The sequence below is a fragment of the Acanthisitta chloris genome, unplaced genomic scaffold, assembly GCF_000695815.1.
Source record: "Acanthisitta chloris isolate BGI_N310 unplaced genomic scaffold, ASM69581v1 scaffold3015, whole genome shotgun sequence".
NCBI classification, from domain to species: Eukaryota; Metazoa; Chordata; class Aves; order Passeriformes; family Acanthisittidae; genus Acanthisitta; species Acanthisitta chloris.
In genome coordinates, this window is record NW_008675174.1 from 923 (window position 1) to 19,619 (window position 18,697).

At 37.1% G+C, this 18,697-nt stretch overlaps 2 protein-coding genes across 2 annotated transcripts in view; one reads left to right on the forward strand and one right to left on the reverse strand.

Annotated features, from left to right (window-relative positions):
* Window positions 1-214: 214 nt before the first annotated feature.
* On the forward strand, window positions 215-4,310 carry LOC103803072 (complement factor H-related protein 5-like; the record flags this gene model as incomplete). The annotated part of the gene is made up of 3 exons (XM_009075609.1): window positions 215-397; window positions 2,845-3,024; window positions 4,270-4,310. Coding segments are annotated over 3 exons (404 nt in total), but the record flags the coding sequence as incomplete, so codon positions are not given.
* Window positions 4,311-8,140: 3,830 nt separating this feature from the next.
* Window positions 8,141-18,697, reverse strand: part of FAM35A (family with sequence similarity 35, member A) — an 11,582-nt gene continuing 1,025 nt past the window's right edge. Inside the window, 8 exon segments of the mRNA XM_009075610.1 lie at window positions 8,141-8,313; window positions 8,894-9,009; window positions 10,668-10,902; window positions 11,778-11,984; window positions 14,914-15,048; window positions 15,899-16,093; window positions 16,892-16,999; window positions 18,206-18,697. The exon segment at window positions 18,206-18,697 is cut by the window's right edge and continues 26 nt beyond it. Of these exon segments, the coding sequence (XP_009073858.1) occupies window positions 8,141-8,313; window positions 8,894-9,009; window positions 10,668-10,902; window positions 11,778-11,984; window positions 14,914-15,048; window positions 15,899-16,093; window positions 16,892-16,999; window positions 18,206-18,697 (1,661 nt within the window).

Below are 18,697 nucleotides of genomic sequence, written 5' to 3' on the forward strand. Positions count from 1 at the left end.
GCCTCACTGACAGAAATCACTTGCATCGAGTAGGGGACAGAAGCCTTTAGTGAAATTTTCTGGCATGGTTAGAAACAGGATCTAAATATTTTGGTGACTGAAGTCTGTGTCTGTTTAGGGGAATGACTTATTTAATCTTCTGAATGCTACCTTTTGTATAATGAATGAATTAATTAATTAACTGTAATTAACTGAGTGGAAAATTTCTTTCCAGGAAAATGTGGGAGATGTGGCCCACCTCCAGCAATTGAAAATGGAGACATTCTTTCCTCCCCCAGGCCAGAATATCAACAAGGTGCAACTCTGGAATATAAGTGCCCTAATCTTTATCCTATGAAAGGATCTCCATTTCTAACATGCAATGATGGAGAGTGGACAAGCCCCCCAGTTTGCCTAGGTAGGTTGAAGCATGTGCTGGGTGGCCGAAGGCCGCGTGACTGCTCCTCGAGTCTTTTTCCCAGACCCTGAGGGCAGCACTTGTGCAGCAGCACTTGTGCTGGGGCTGCCATGCTGGCAGGGCAGAGCAGCACTGAGTCCTTCCTTTGTCCCAGGAGTGTTTGTCTCATGTTGTCAGTGGCAACTTTTTTCCTCCTGTTTTAGTACAGTGAGAAACATCCCTTTGCTGTACTCCAGCCCAGAGAAGGGAGCATTTCAGGGGATATTGATGTGAACAGAGTTGTCTCAAGTCAAGTTCCCAGAGGGAACAGCTGCAGGACAACTGCTTATGCTGAACAGCTGTCCTGAGAAGAACTGAACTGGGAAAAAAATCCCATTTTAGGACAGCCTGGCTGTTGTTCAAAAGACCATGGCATGGAGTCACAATTTTCTCCCCTACTACAGTGGGTTTTTTTCTGGTATGTCATACTCATGGGTCCTTGGTCTCTAAACTTACCTCTAAATGCTGTTTTAAATCTAAACACTCAAAGCAAAGCCAGATGGAAGAATCAAACTTGTATCTCAGTCCGTAGTGATTTTTTTGCAGGGGTTTGAAGTTAAACAACATAAATGCAAAATACACCCACCAGTTATAAAGAGGCTGAGTTGTCTTTACATACACATCAACTATGACTGGTTTTGAGGTTTCTTTGAGTGGAGTGTTATCAGGATATTTAACTGTAGAAACAATGCTCTCTAAATGAATAAATGTACATTCATAATGATAGGAGACAAATCTGCTCTGTTTAGGGTAAAACTCAAATGAAGAAATGCACAGTAAAATGATGAGAATAGAGAGATTTCCAACAAGTAGAATCACTTGTTGAAAGAAACATATTACAGGATATACTCATTTTAGAAAACAAATAACTAAGATAAGGATGGCCAGAAAAAATATGACTGGTTCGTGGCAGTTAAACAAAGTAGCACCATTAACTATAGGCAAATGTTCTAATTTTACAGCATCTCAATATCTTTATAAGAAAGGGAGAAGACACTTCTTAATACATCATGTACATCTAACAACCTGCCATGTTATTTTAGTGCTGGTATACCCAAGGTTATCATAATCAGCAAGAGTCATGGACACACTCTAGAAGGAAAAGCTGCTAGAAAGTGATTCTCCAGAATATTTTACTAAGAGAAAAAAAATAAAAGGAAAATTACACAAATTGGGTGTAATTTGCTTTGATAATACCCTTCAAGTATGATTTGGGGTCCTGAAAAATCAGGAATAAAAGGTTTTCTATATTAACAGGGATTAAAGCAACACTAATCTTTGATGGAAGATCACACAGTATAGAACAGTGAGAATACACTTATTTTTAGATTCAATTTACTGAATTAAATATATTAGAAGTAGCAAAGCAATGAGAAGTCTGACTTTGTGCAACTAGTATACATATTGACTCTTTCCATATATACGACTCAGGTAGCAGTTATGTCATTGAAAAAATCCATTCTGCTAATCCTGAACCTTCTGAAACAGTCACGAGAGCCTGTGCATCTGTGGAAATAACAGGGAGACATTAGAAATCCATCAGTGCTCAGTCCTGACATTTCTAATAATTTTTGCTGTACAGATCAACCTTAATGAGCTGAATAGCAGTAAGTAACAATCACAGTAGCAGCAGAGAACCTGCTACTGCTTCACTGTAAAAGTACAAATATCTAAGTCAATTGAAATAAATTTCTATGTGCTCTAGATTTTATAGAAAGGTAGGGAAGAACAGAAAATCTCACGCTGTTCTAGATCTCATTGGTGAAGGTCTACTGAGTAAGACCATATTAATACAGGTTCCCTTCAGGAAGGAAAGCAAAATGCTGTGGTTCTTGGTGCGTATCCCCACAATTTTTGTAATATTTTCTAGAAGAAAGAGATCACAAATCTTTTCTTCAAACTTTCTACAGACCTCCTTAGCACAGGGCTAGACATCATTAGTAAAACCTTTCGTTTTAAGTATCTTTCTTTGACTCAGAGATTCTGTTCTCCTGAAACACATCCAGTCCAGGCACAGGCTGCATCTCTATGATGTGGCTCCTCCCTCATGGCCTTCCTTATGTTGGCTCAAAGACATGAAATCTACTACTCACTGAACAAATTAGACCTCCAAAAAAGTCTCCATCAGGTGAAGGGTAGGCATAGAAAACCATCATCAAGGACTCAGGCTAAGAACATTGACTGCTCAATTCTGACAGCTCTTAAACTGGGAAGTGCACTGCAGAACTGCACCCTGGGGACGTTGTGCACTCCCTGCTTGATGTTATGCATTGCCATCTGTGCTCCACGAATCAATCGTTCACCACCTGATTTTGTACTTGGTATTGACTCTTGAAAGGAAGGAATGCCTTAGTCTGTCTCCTAACTGCTTCTCACATATTTTCTTCTTGAATTTCTTTTTCCCCAAGGTGTGTATGTCAAAGTCTCACTAATGAACCATAATAAATTCATCAAAAGTAAAAAGACAGCAGCTGTTCTGGGATCTCCCAACCCAGTGTATAACAAAACCTTCAATTTCAAGGCAGATCAGACAGAGCTGGATACAACAAGCCTGAGTCTATCTGTGCTCCAGAGTATCAAGGGAGAAAGTAAGCCATATAAATTATTACAGTCAAGACACCATAAATCTCTTACATATTGGAGACCTATTTAAACTTGGGAGGAACTAATTCCTTTTCCATGACAATCATAAAACATATAAAAGTTTTGGGGTATATCACAGGCTGTTTCTTTCAAAAGCAGAACAACTTCTTTACAGTTAAGCACAAGCCTCTCTTTCATAGGCTAAAGATTAATTTAATGGAAGATGAATAAAATAACTATAGACCAGTCATTGTCAGTATAAGGTGCCCTACTTCAGTTTCATTTCAGTATCCTGTTAAAACAAGCTTATGCAAATATTCCATGAACACTTGTGTGTATAATCCTCAACCTCCAAAATTTTGAGGCCATTCACTCTTCCTAACCAAATTTGAAAGAGGAATAGGAATTTTAATTATCACAGCAGTTCAAGCAATGAAATAGCAGAGACATGAGAAGCACCTCTATTCCTTGGCAGAAAGCCTGATGCTTGAGGCCACCTCTTACTAATTGTTAGAGAATCCATTAAGGAGTGCTGCTCAGAGAAGCACATCAAAATTTGATTTTTCCACTGCTCAGAAGAAAAACACTTTCCCTGCAGTGCAAATATGATCTCAATAATGAAACATTAATACCCTCATTTGGATTCCCTGTGATCCTAAAAAATTCCTCTAGGTGAGATTTTGAGCAGGTACTTTGGCTGTGAGGATTGACAAGAACTAGGCCAGTACCCAATTCTTCACCATTTTCACCTGCGAAATGCTTTTCAGATATTCTGAAGTTCATGTAAGACTGGTTCAAATTATTTTCCCCACTCACAGCTGAAAAATCCAGGCATGGAGAAAACAATCTGCTCCTTGGCAGAGGGTGGTCAGTGGCACCACACACATTGTGACTCCCAGCTGTGTCAGTAACTACATTTATTCTTTCCCAAGCCAGAGCCTCATATGAATCCTACTGTGGTTGCTGATGCCCAAAAGTAGGGCACACTTCTGCAGTAAATAGGTAGAGAGTCTGGGCAGACACAGCTTTTTGCACCTTATTCTAGTTCATGCCATATTCTAGTTTAAGTGCAGGCAATAGATCAGGCCCACCTTGACTAAATACCCACTTACTACAGTACCTTTTAATACTGAGTCTTAGCAGGTAGGAGGTGCAGAACTTCAAAACCAGTGTGAATTACTTGATTTGGCTTAAAAATAACTTTCAGAACATGCATAATTTGATAAATACAAATTAATGTTCTAATTTAGGTAAAGATTTCAGAGAAGCACTCAGAGATGTTCATCACTAACTGCTTTTTTGTCCTAGAAATGCTTCTGCTAGGATGAGTAGTAGTTGGGCCTTTCATGTACACACGTGGCAAAGAACTAGAACACTGGAATGAAATGGTCAGCAAGCCCAAGGAGTTGGTTAAACGATGGCATGCTCTCTGCCACAGCATGTAAATAGCACAGATAAAAAAACTTACAAAGAAAAACCTCTTGCTATCTTCCTTATCTATGATAGAGTAGACAAGAATAAAATAAATAAAAAATTTCCTTAATCAAATGGTCCCTAGTAGGCTGGAACACTCCTCTCTTCAAAGTATATGTCCAATGTAATTAACATGCACCAGTGTAAACGAAACAGCCAAACATGATACCCCAAGTATTAGTTATTTTGACTAGTAAATTCCAGTTCTTAGTCATGAGTTCTGCAAATAGTCACACATCATGTGCATAGAACCCAAAATGACCTGAGAACTGTCAGTGATGACACCAGGTCTAACTGTCCACTGCATTGCATCACCACAGGCAGAGTGAGTTCACCAAAAGGGATGGAAGCCCAAAAGATGTTGACTAGCAAACTTACAATTTATCTAAAATAGCAGCATTAGATTTTAAAAAACCTGTTTTCAGCTGATCCCAACATAAAACACAGTTGACACTAAGGCAGAAGCACAGAAGTTGTGAAGTCACAAATGACTGGAGGCTTGCACAAGCACTGGAGTACTCTGAGAAAGTAAGACAAGGGACTTGTCCTGTTCTTATATATTTCTCTCTAAACACAAATCTGCTGGAGACAGAGCATTGATTACAAGAACCTTGGGTTTGACCTAGAATGACCACTCTTACACTGACAATCCAATTAGTTTAAGCCCTGAGGACATATGTCAGTTTTAGTGGTAGTCTTCTTTGTTAAGTAAATTACTGTTCTGTAAAATGATTTGGAGCAATTATTCTTAATCGGAATAAAATAGGATGTCTTTCTCTTCTTGATTGTTCACTAGGGACCTAAACTCTGTACCTTTCACAACAAAACAGTCATAAACTGGACAGACTACTGCAGCAAAACATCTTGTACTATTGTGTTCCAAGAGGACCATAATCTCTTCTGCAGCTGAAATAAACCCACCTTCCCTTCAAACAGGATACAATATTAATTAATTCAATATATTAAAAAATTAGGCTTCTCTGGGGAGATGAGAACACTTTCCATTTTGATAATATTGTTTTTATCTAAGGGAAATACTACGAATGAGAAGATATCACAGAGGAATTGTAAGATAAAAGACTTCCCTGATCCACCATCTGAAATATTACTCAGCACCCTCATTCCATCTTGCTAACTCCACTGTTGGACACAATATGAGCCTAAGCTCACTACATTAAACTGAATTTTTCAAAGTGCTCAACCCTCACTATATCTTTGATAAAAAGTAACACCAGCACCCCCAAGCCCAGAGAGCCCAATCTTCAGATTTTACTCCTACCAAACTACTGCAAACCAATCTGATAAGCAACGTTTGATCTGGGAAGGCAAACTGTAGTTATCAGTTTACATAGGACTACAATAAAACAATTTTACCAGATAAATTTTGTCTTTTATGATTTGAATCATACCAATAAAGATCTTGAAAGTAAACTCCTAGTAGTGTTTCAGACAGTTGGTTTATTAGCTTGTGAGGAAGATGCAAGTAATACACAGTGTCTAATAACATATCCCTCTAAAGTGGGAAGTCACCTGACTATGTACAGTATGGTCTAGGTAATAAAAATATGTATTGTACTAATGCAATTCCCTTTTCTTTGTGCTTCTTATAAAGTAACAGTAATTCCATCTTATGTTCAACAATTCCAGCTAAAACTGTGAAGAAACATATTTAAATACACTTACCAATGCAATTGGCTTTGCTCAAGGTCATCCAAATGAAGTAAATGAGAACAACCCTTTCTGACTCCTCTTGAACAAGGAGGGTTATTCCAGTAAATGAAAAACATTATTAAATAAGGAGTTCTGATACAGTATTATTGTTACATAATAGAGCAATATTTTTTTTTACCTACTGCCTTTTACATATCATCCATCTGATCTTGTGCTTGAGACTTCACTGAGGTGAAAGAATGATTGCAACACTGCTCAGTGCCTACCAGTGCTATTTTTTTTCTATAAATTTTTCCATTTTTACCAAGATGCATAGCACAGAAAACACCATCCAAGAAATACACAAGAAATAGATAAAAGACCACACAAAATGTGACACTCTTCTCAATACTTTACATTACCACTGAAAAAATGCCATTTTTAATGCTCTGCAATAAATCTAGCATTTAACTTCATGAAATGATAACCTCATCAAATGATAGCACCAATTTACCACCATGACATGAACAATGGTTATGTTCTTGTCCTAGAGAACAGGATCCTGGAGAAGAAGCCCTATCACTATTCAGGCAGAGTATTTCTTTATATTCCTTTCTGGATCATGCTTTACCTTAGCTTCTTCTCTCAATTATAATTATACCTATACTAGTTGTTTAGACAGCCTAATGATCACTGCCATCTGCATTACTCTATGCTTCTCCTAAGTGAGGAAATGAGGGACCAGATGGGTTGATTTGAGAATTACTTGCTCCTAGTAGAACAGTACATTCTAAAAGCAGCAGCTTCATGAGACTGAAGGGGAGGAAGATGCATTACAGGTGATAAAAGCACTGGAGACCTCCTTCAGAAGAAATACCTGTGGCAGGTACAGAAAATGAAATGACTTCCTGTTTGAAAGGTAGGGAGAAAAGTCTGAAGTAGTAAACACAAGGCAGCAGAACCTAAGCATCTTACACAGAATTCCTGAAATGAAGATAGGAACTAAAACTACAGAATTATGCTAAATTTATTCAAGTTAACACTGAACTGTGGCATCATGTTTGTGGCTTGGGTTTCAAGAAGGGATATTGTTAAACAAGAGTCAGAGGGGTGATCAGCAAAATCATGAGGAGAGAATGAGGCAGTTGTGTCCTCTTCAGCTGGAGAGACCTAAGCCCAGTACACAGACTTGGTGGTGTCTACACAGCTCCCCAGTCCAGCTGGCATGACTCCTGCCCAGAGGTACCAAATCAAAGGATGGAAACCACACACTGACAGGATAGAAAATAACCTTTAGGGTTTCTCCAGTGTAATTGGTGATTGCTTCTCTGGAGGCTTATGAAACTCAAAATGATCATGGAATGTTTTGACTCAGACAGCACCAGCATAATAATACCTGATTTAAATCCAGACACTGACACTGCTCTTCCCTTCAAAACAGTTCTCCCTGGCACTAAGAAATCCATATTCCAGAATCAAATGCTACTGTGCAAACATAATTAGAATAAGGTATAAGAGGAACAGATGCTTAGAATTTTCCCCAAGGTGATGGATTAGGACAATGTCATCCTGCTTTTGCCAGGCCATGTGAAACTAAAGATACAAAGTGCTTTTACAGTGAGGTGAAATTCAATCATTACAAGTCTTTTAAATTCTCCTTTTACAGAGTGGAGATTTTCCATATTATCTTTAGCACAATTTATTAAGAGAACCAGAAGTAACTTTTCATTCTTGATCAATGGAGTTTATTAGGATAAAAATACATGTACAAAAATATACTTTATGACAATTTATCAGCATTACAGCAGCAATATATAATATTAGCAGATATTTCATACCAGTCCTTTTGGTGGTTTTGCTTTTTAAATAAGTTAAAACCAAAATCCTTTATTTAATTGTGTTTAAGAGACTTCTCCTTCAGCTAATACATTTTTCCTCTGCTTCCCATCTGTGTGTCTGTACGGTCTCTGGTACTCAGTTATTGCAGAAGTCAATGCTTCAAAATTCAGGATGAAAATTTAGCAGATGGAAATCCTTTTGCAAAGGATAGCTGTTTTCATCTAGCACAAAATGGCTCCTAATTTCCAACACATAGGATGCTTCTGTATCTGCCAGCAGCGAATGACACAGATCTGCTACTATTGTGCCATAGGTGATATCTGAAGAGGGCACTGCAAAAGAGAAGAATTCAAAATACACTTTATTTTCATAATAGCCCCTAACATTCAAGTTTCACCTCCATGCAAGCTCCACTGAATTACTGGAAGTGTAGTTCAACATCTCAACAGAAGGCTAGCTTTTATTGAAAATAAATTTTTATAAGGAATGACTTAAGTATGTTTCTCATCGAACTGCTGACACCTGGGAATCGGGTAAGGCACCTCTCAAGTCAAACAGGATGTATCAAGCCAAGCCTGTCTGAAACACTGCTCAGTGTGTCACAGCATGAAAGCATGACAGCTATTTCTAAAAACTCCTAGGAGACTCCGTTTGGCATATAAGCAATCCATTTAGTTACTGAATATTTAGGAACATTAGGAACAATTACAACTCTTTATTATATAATAAATGCTCATACCATCTCACCTCTTGCTGCCTCTGTTCTGAACTTCTGAGTCTGTTGGGCAGCAACTGAAATGTTCTTTGATATTGGTTGTTTGTTTGTTTTTTAAACTGTCAATAATTAAAAATTTTGCTTTCACAGTTGACTTTGCTGTCTGTTTCTATCACAAGTACTTAATGAAACAGTACCTACTAATCTGTTCAGCCAGTCTGCAGGAATATTAAGGAAGATTTTTTCCATCAAGTCAGACACCACATGAACATAAATTTCATATCCTTCATCTTCTATTGTCATCAAAGCAGGCCTAGATCAGAAAACAAGTCTCTTGAAAATCAGCTGCTATGTTTATTGAAGCAAATTTCTGAAAGTAATACAATAATACCAAAGAACATAATACCAAGAACTAGAAAAACAAGAAAATCTGTCAAATCTGTAGCACTGAAATCTCTTTGAGACATAGATACTGAATTTACTACTCAATGTTAAAATAGCTTCAAAAGCAAACCTTATCTTCAGACAGCTGCTGAAAAAAAGGTTTTATCACTGGAAGACAATGGGAACTGCACTGCTATGAAATTAGTGTTAAGTTATTTATGCCTCTGAACTCTAAGCTGAAATGTTGTTATTTATTGAATGAATGAATTATTGTTATGTATTGAAATGCAAAGCAGGGAGATGAGCTTATGTGTATCACCTGGAACTGTATCATCTGTATCAACACCACTCAATATTATCTGTCTTAACACATCACTTTATAGCCACATATTACAAATGGTTATCTCTTGTACCATGACAAATACCAAATATTTTCACAAACTGCTAAACAAATAAATATCTCCCCTTGGAAATACTACCAAGGTGATGCATTCTTACTGAGCTAATCACAGCAAAATTTCAGTGCAAAAATGACAGACTTTTCTCTGAAAAAGTTGGGCATCTAAATTCCACAGCAAGATATGTTGACAAGCTGAGAATACAAACATTGGACATCTTTAACATTTTTCTACCACCTTCTGTGCAAGAGCAAATTTAGGTCCTTAAGGCCCATGAGAAGTCATAATCTTATGAAAGAGTGGAGGAACCTTTTCAGTTAAGAAAAAAATCCCTCTTTGCACTTAACCCTCCCTCACAGGAAAATAAACAACATATAAACTTAGAGATGCAAAACTATTTTTCATAGAGGAAAAAGACTAAGTCACTACCTTGTTAGATAAATAGGATACTAGTACTTAAGTCAATGATTTGTTAAACTCACTATGAAAGAGTTTAGAAAGAATTTAGGTAGGAAATTCACATATTCTACAATTCTATTACGTCCATGATTGTCTCAACTGCTGTTCTCCAGCTACATATCTTCCAAGTCACTATCATACTTACATTTCAAAAGCCCAAGATAAATTTAAGAATTGAACAATTAGTTAATAATATTCCTACATCAACTGGATCCATTTAGTTTATTTTCTCTAAGTGTGACTATACATGTCTCACAGTGCCATCTGCTGATAACTTAGTATCTCTGCTCTCTGACAATATTTATAGGAAACATTTGTCAGTATTATTTTGGCAAGGCTAAAACTGATTAATTAGTTTAAAAATATGGGTTTGTGTTTACATGATTTCAAACTTAAGCTGGAACAAGACTCTTGAGAAGTTTTCCTTTGGTCCTCAAAATTCTACTCTCCATCTTAGCTTTGACTGACACAGTACTGGGTAAACATCATTACTGTATGGCATAGTACTCAAAGAAATAAAAAACTTAGATTTAAACTAAGACTATCATGTACAAATAATGGCAATATAATACAGCAATTCAAGAAGAACACCTTGAAAATTCATTAGAAAGAGAGGGATTGCTAACCACACCTTAAATAAAGAATTTTAGATATGGGGCTGAGCTTAAATGGAGAAAGTTGTAGTTTACTCCCCTAATAGAACACATTATTTTAGCTTCATTTTGTTTACCTGTAAAATACTTTTACTCTGTTGTATGGCAAACATCTAATGCATTGCTTGTAGATCATGTTCTCATCTGCCTGTAGTTCCAAACCACACTTGGCACAACCTGAATATGTGATCATAGGCAGTGAAGCCAGAACACACCCCAGTGAAGTGGCAGCAGAGAAGATGAGTTGCTTGTACTGGCCAGTTGAAATGGTAAACTTCAATTCCAAGATGTGAGCTTTCACTTGAATCACTCCTACAGAAACAAGTTCAATCAAATCTGAATTCTGTTCTATTTATGACTGAAAGCAAAAGCAAAGGCTACAGCTGATTCAAAACCAACACCATTATCAATAAAACTTGCTGAATATTTTTGCCCTTTAGTAACACATGTTCATATTTTTAAAGATATTTTATGGTGGGGAAAAATCACCGTGGTTAAATATTATTTTAAAGTGTATAGCAGTACTACATACTCAGGTCCTGTTGTGGAATATGCCACTATAGAAGTGCCTATATAAGAACAAAATTGTGCAAATAGTTTCCAAGAGATTTTCTTCCCACTAATTCAGAGCCACTGAAAAGCATAGATTTAACAACTTAGCTTTCCACTATTTATACAGAAACTAGATTTAAATGCTGCAATATAGTTACATCTTAGAATTTAACACCAATCTTAGCCATCTTCTAGGTTTATCAGGAAGGGGTGACTGTGTGAAATGTATTCTTCCCTCTATTTTAAGAAGTTTTCAATAGCATTAGCTGGTTTACTCTTGCTTTAGAAAATCCCCACTTTGGAGAAATAACATTTGACAAACTTTCAGTGATTATCATCATCAGTGACATCATTACTACACTGGTTGATGTGGACAACAAAATGCAGCATTTATCCTTATGTTCCAAAGTTGTCCTTGTATGATCCCAGGCACCACACCTATCTCCCTGCTGGGCTCACTGGGTGAAGGCTGCATTCAGTTTGCCCAAGCACTGAGCAGCAGCCTCCAGAATAAATCTGGACTCCCAGACCTGTGCCACTTTAAAAAGGAAGCATTTCACTTGATCAACAGACCATCAATGTTGCCTAGTTATGCAGGGCACAACAGACATTACAGGGCTTTGGATAACATTTACCTGAGCATTTTTCCTCCAAGTGTGCCGAGAGCTTTGTCAACTGCATGAGATTTGTTTGGCTTTTCTGAAACTTTTCTTTAAATTCAATTGCCCTTTTGTCATCATCAAACAAGCACTCGCAGGATGACCATGGAGTTGTGTGTAGTTCCATGTCACCTGAGACAGAACTACATTGGACCAGAAGGTATTTGAAGTCCCAGATGTGATCTACAGAACAAAAAAGCAAACAGAAGAGTTTACTTTCTATACTGTGGTTAATCTATACCAAGCCAAGGTCACCTACCAGACTGAGAAACAAATCAGCAAGGTATTCTCATATGGGCAGCTCTGGTGACTTTATTTCAAGTCCAGTGACATGTAGAGTTTTTCTTTCCTTTCCCTATAAACTTTGCATGAGTTCTGCCATAACAGAAATTTCATGTCATGTTTCAGATTTCAAGACAACTCAACCTTTTTAAAACAAAACCAGCTCTGAAATTTGTTGTCAGCTCTAATAAGGAAATGCTGGCAGTGTCTTGAAGAAAAAAAAAATCTTCATGTTATTAATCAACTTCCACCTTTAGTCTGTCCCCGTTTTTAAATCTTCTGTCTCCACAATGTTTTGATTTAAAAATAGTAATTGATTTTCTAGCTTCCAATTGACACTGTAATAAAGAAAAATGCTTTTAAAATGGAGATTACAGAAGACTAATTAATATATTTTGGGTTATCCTTCACTTTGTTATAAGAATCCAGTATCCACCTACCAGTCAAGTCTGAAAACCATTTGAGCACATGTTAGCTCAAGCTGAAAGCTGCTAAGTAACTGGTTTTGAAAATGAGGTTAGAAAACACAGGTATTTGCAATGTATTCAGGTGCTGCTATAAGCACTTTATTAGCATGTTTTAGCATTTTCATCTTTTGGATTAGTCTGATTTTTGGTGGGAATGTGCTAAAATTGCAAGCTCATGAAAAAATCTGCTGTCAGATGTACCATTTTACAGTAAAATATTCCACAAAACTTGTCTGAGCATCAATCTAGTTTCATGTACCTCATACCTGACTAGAGACCTTACAGCCCCCAGAACTAGGTAAGCTGCAGTTCAAAACAAGATTCAGGCAGTAACACTATAGCAACATTGAGGGAAAATCTAAACAGGAGGAAACAAATGGACATTTGACAAGAGGGGATATATGGAAACACTAGAGTACAAGATTTGGCTGATATCTGAATTAAACCATTATTCAGATCTTCATCATTTCCCTGTTGATGAAAACCTTTTCACAAACATGAGTAAACTATAAATAATCAAGCTTACAGAGATGTATTTAATGGAATAAATCTTTATTTTTTGGTAATCTAAACCAGGTGAGTGTAAAGCATGAACTGAATGCCTGATGACTGTGCACTAGAAGCCTGGACTGATTTTCGACGAGAGATGAAAAATCAACCATTTTTAGATACTCTAGAACTACAATCTTAAGCACTTTAAGTATGTAGACAGTTTAAGAATTACAAGTCTCCATACCTTCCTCTGGAGGATTATGAAGTTTCTAATGTGCTTGTACAACCAGTAATCATACCCCAGAGCAGTGCTACTCCTCCTAGTAAGGATGGACATTGTGGTTTTTCTGTAACTCACACTGTTTAGCTGCTGTACTGTGTATGCTTTAGTATCCTGTGAATTTATCTTTTTGGTTACCTTACTGGAATCAAATGTTCATGGTTTGTTCAGGATTAAGTATTTGAACAGTTGAGAAATCACTCTTATCTTGAATTTCAGGTAATCATTTAATCATTAAAATGTCAACTGCTAGATGCACAGAACAGTAGCTGGAGAATAGGACACAATACTACTGAAATCTACCTCTTACACTCTTCTGCTTTAAGCAGCACTTGTGTCCAGGAATTACTTTTGGTATCTTCTTTTTGCAGCTACCAAAAAAAAAAAAAAAATCAAATTTTGTGTTTTGAAAAGTGAAATGTTCTAGCCTCCTAAATTCTGTAAGATTTCTAAGCATGTAACAAACAGTATAAACCTGCTCACACTCAAGCACAAAAATAAGAGCCATGTAGGTATTACACAGCAGAGTTAACTGCTTAATGCTTAAACTGGACCATTTTCCTCAAGTAGTTTAAAATTTAGGTCTTGCAGTTAAATGATTTCTAGAAGTGAAGATTATTATGAACTGAAGTGGAACTGGCAGAATCCAGAGTGTCTACATTTGATCGACAAAGATTCATTATGAGATTGTCTAACCTTTATGGATTTTACCTTTTGCTATATGAAACCTGACATTTTAAGCAGACATTGAGTGCTACAAGCAGTGACGTTTTAAGCAGACATTGAGTGCTACAAGCATTGATTTCCTAAATGAATCTATCAATTTAATAAAACCCTAGTTTTCACCATCCCTGGAGGTTTTCAAGATGAGACTGGATGTAGCACTTAGTGCCATGATTTAACAAAACCCTAGTTTTCACCATCCCTGGAGGTTTTCAAGATGAGACTGGATGTGGCACTTAGTGCCATGGCTTAGTAACCATAGTAGGGTTGGTCCTGATGATCTTGGCGGTCTCTTCCAACCCAGCTGATTCAATGATTCCCTTATTTTAAAAGGACAAAGCCAAGAATAAATCAAAATTTGGTAGCAGTCACTGCTGAAACACAGGCTATGTAATTTTTGCAAGAGATGCTTTTGGTTGGTTACAGCTAGACCTGAAAGCAAGGCCATTAAGATACAAAGCCTGACAGTATAGTAAAGCGGAAACAGAATGAAAATCACAAATAGAAAAAAAATCTGCAACTCATTCTAAACCAGACAATGATAAGGAAGACTCAGCAAAACTGACAACATAGTTAACACTCATGATTTTTTTACAGTTACATAACTAGGTACTAGTGCATCTTGGATCTAGATTCTAGTTTTTAAATATGTCTCCTCAGTCTTCTACAGTAAGTCCATTCAAATGTTTTGCTGATGACAACTGCTTCTGAACAGAGGAGACATGTTAAAACTGGTATCAAATAGGTTACCCTTCCAATGGGAGCATTTAAAGGCTGAATGGAAAAATGTTACCACCTGAACATTTTAAAGATATTAATAGCATCACAAAAATCCTTTTACAGCTGCCAACAGGTACAAGGACTTTACCTTTTTTCTTCTGAAGCTGAGGGCACCAGGCAGCCCCTGCTCCCCACAGAACCATCCTGTAATGTTGATCTCTGTTCTGTTCTACTGTCAGAATAATTTTTCTTTGGTTGCCACCTTTGTAGCTATACACAGATTCTGAAAAAAAATAATTGCAATTACGTGATTTCTACAGTCAAAAGCATCCAAGCACACAAACCCCATGTGCCTCAATATTAAGGTACAATCATGCTGCTATCATATTCTACAGTACAATTATAAGCAAACAAGCATACACCTACAATTTCTTCAGGACAGAAAATCACCTGAATTCTTCAGCAATATGAATATAGTTTGAAGTATTTCAATTTCCTTTTATCCACCTAAATACTCAGCAACTGGACACCTCCCTTTGAAGCAGCAGATATCTGAACATCCTTTAGCTCTCTCTCATCTTGACTCGCACTGAGTAGGTAAAAAGTGTACTCCATCCCTCAGCAACTTACTGTCATCACTGGAAGTTACAGTTCCTGTAACTTCTGTGAAATATACTAAAAGAAACATTTTGCTAGAAGTTTTCACAGAAGAGAACTATTGTCATGCACAAGGCACACTAAAAGTATAAGTATATATAAATTGAAACAATATTCAGATCTCCACAGGACTCTTACCCAGGATTGTGCCTGTTTCAGTTCCACACTAAAACTACATTTTTCATAAACAAATAATTTTTGAACAAGAGGTCTTACATTAAATATCTAACAGTCCTGAAATTTACATACAATAGCAAATTAGGAAGACTTCTATTTTCATTCATAATGAATAAACATGATATTGACAGTGTAGGTAAAAGTTTGAATCTTACCGACACAAGATGATAGCACAATGATCAAATTTATGTGCAAAGCTTGAAGTCAAGCACTGAGAACCATTTTGCCTTGCAGAATTACTATTTAAGTTTCACCTACTGCAGAAGCTTCTGAAGTTGAAATCCAGTGCAAGAAGTTACCTGTTAATACAGCAATGTTGATAATTTTCAGGATTGAGTGCACCAGTGTACTTGGCTGGAGTTGATCTAGCTGCACATACTGAACACTACCCAGTCTCTGAACTTGTCTTTGTGGAATGTCTCTGAAGTGTGGAAATTCTGAGGATGTGTACGCCAATAAGCCGTGGAGAACATCACCATCCACTACAGGATAAACTTAAAGGAAAAAAAAAAAGGGACGTGATATTTTCTATGCCTAGAAGTATAAAACTCACTGGTTGAAACATATTTACACTGACAAAATCAGAAATGTTTCACAAAAATTTTAAGGCAAGAAATTCTTGAGATACTTCAAAATTGATACGAAATTAAACTGTACTTCATCTGCCTCCTCTTGATAACATCCCAAAGTTAAGCTAAGTAAAGTACTTTAAATTACACCAAAAATAACAAAGAAATCTTGTCTCATAGTTTGGTAAGAAGAATAGCTGTTCTTGACCATTTCCCTCAGAATCTGCCTTACACAGCTGGATAACAGACATCATAAAGACACTAAGAACAATACAACCATGGTGATTCTTCCACTGTATTTTCCCCTTATTCTCCAACTCTCCATGGCCTGCAATGAATTACTTGCCCTGAATGGGTCTACTCACTCTTTAAGCCTCTAAAGTTTTTGCAAAATATTTAATCCTCGTGAAATCTCAGACATCATAGGGTTGAGTCCTGGGATAACTGCTCTTTCTTAAACTAAGCTCAGAGAACTCAGTCAGAGTTCAGAGTTTTGAGTGGTAACCACCAAACTTTACCATAAGCTCCACGTGCCTATCTGATGTCACCATGTCCACATCTTGTCCACAGCTGTTCCTGTCATACTTGTCTATAGTGCTTTGTACCTCTCAGTTGTGCACATTTCCATTTCATGCTGTTTATAAGGCACTGCCAGCAAAATGGAGTACTTGAAATAGCTATTTTACTGTGATTTCTGAGGAAACTTATGCACTATAATCTTACATTCTTCTGGCTTCAGAGCTGAGCAGTTCCCCAGATTCAGTAACTGACTGGTAAATGTAGACTGAAGCATGATTTCTCCACACCAAAGATTCTCATACATTATTACATCTGCAAGAAAAAAGCAACCTTATCAACCATATTGAAGTGTATCATATTTTTCTTGACTGCAGAACTATCATACATAAAGGTGTGAATGACAATTGAAAGAGATCACTTGGAAACAAGTGGTTTTGGTTTTCGATTTAAAATCTACCAACACCATTTACAATGAGTTGATACAATTTTTTAGTTTGATGCAATTCACTGTGTAAGTGAAGTGGGTGACTATATTGGATAAATTACTATTATACAAAATTTCAGAGAGAGTAGTAAAGTACTAGGCTTACCCAGAAACACTTTTGATCTATTTTGCAGTAAGAATGTCTACACAGAAAATAAAAAGCACATCTTGTCTTCAATCTCTAAAATATCTACCTTTGCACCTACCTAGGAGCACTTAAAGAACTCTCACAGAGATAAATAAGCATCTTAAACTGTAGAAGCATTCAAACAATTTTATACTGTGCAATTTTTTTGCATATTGCCAAACCTAAATGGTCAGATCACTAACAAGTTCTGTGCCATGCCAGCCCTAAATTAGCTGCAATATTGGTTTTGCAGTACTGCATAAGCTTACATGAGACTGTTCTCTTAAAGAAGAGGGTTTTGCTCCTGTTAGGTATTAAACAATACAAAGGATTTATCAGGAGGAATCTTCATTATTAGCTAACATGTTATGAAAGAGGTAAACTGCAAATAGTGCTGTCTCTTCAGCAGTCTATGACAGTTACCAATTCACAGCACCATGTTTCTCAAGATCTCAGTGCTATGCCACAAAGTCCTTGGCAGGAGGAAAACTGTTTCTCATCCCAAGGCTGAACATAACATGACAATTTTTTGGTCTACCTGCTGGTCCAACAGCAGAAAATTCCCAAGCCTAAAAATGAAATAACTAGCACATCTGGTTTGTAGTAGCACTTGCACTTTTCAGGAACAACTGTCTGAAAACACTGCCAGCTTACATAATACACCTGACCACCTATGGCACTGCTGTAATGTCACTGCATGGCTGTGTCTGGACAAGAGAGATGGGCAAACTTCTGTGGGACAGTCAATGTTCCACTGCCAGGATGACTGAGAATTCAAAGTGATGTTGAATGATATAAGTGATGTAAGAAAGGTACTTAAAAATGCTCAGCCATAGTACCAAATTACTGGTTACATATTCTAGTTTAAAGAGCCACATTTTAAAAAGGCAAATAAAAGTATTCTCACCTGTAAGCAGTACAATATCCCCAGGAAACACAGTGAGGGCCCAAAATGCAGCACCACGCCACAGCACCACCTTTCTCTCCACTTCTGACTGGTCAATAACAACAATTGTTGCTACAGGAACTTTACATGAAGATTTTGGTCTAGTCTTTACTTGTATTTCTTTGACATGACAAGGATGTACTACTGTGACTAAAACATTGTACTTTTGATTTTTGCAGCAGCAGCTCTTAAGTGGTGATAGGTTCTTTTGAAGTTTCTTGAACTCTGTCATCCTCTCTTGATCCACCCTCACCCCAGGACCAGGTGGAGAAGAATTCAGTTTAGCTCTCTTGGATTTCAGCTGTCTTTCCAATGGTGAATGAGAAGATTGAAAGGAATCTTCATACTTGCGGGGTCTTTTAGAAGAGTTCTTATGAGAACAGTCTACTTGAGAGCACAATATTCCAGAGCTCAGTGGTTCAATATGGATTTCATTTGCAAATTGCTCAGCAG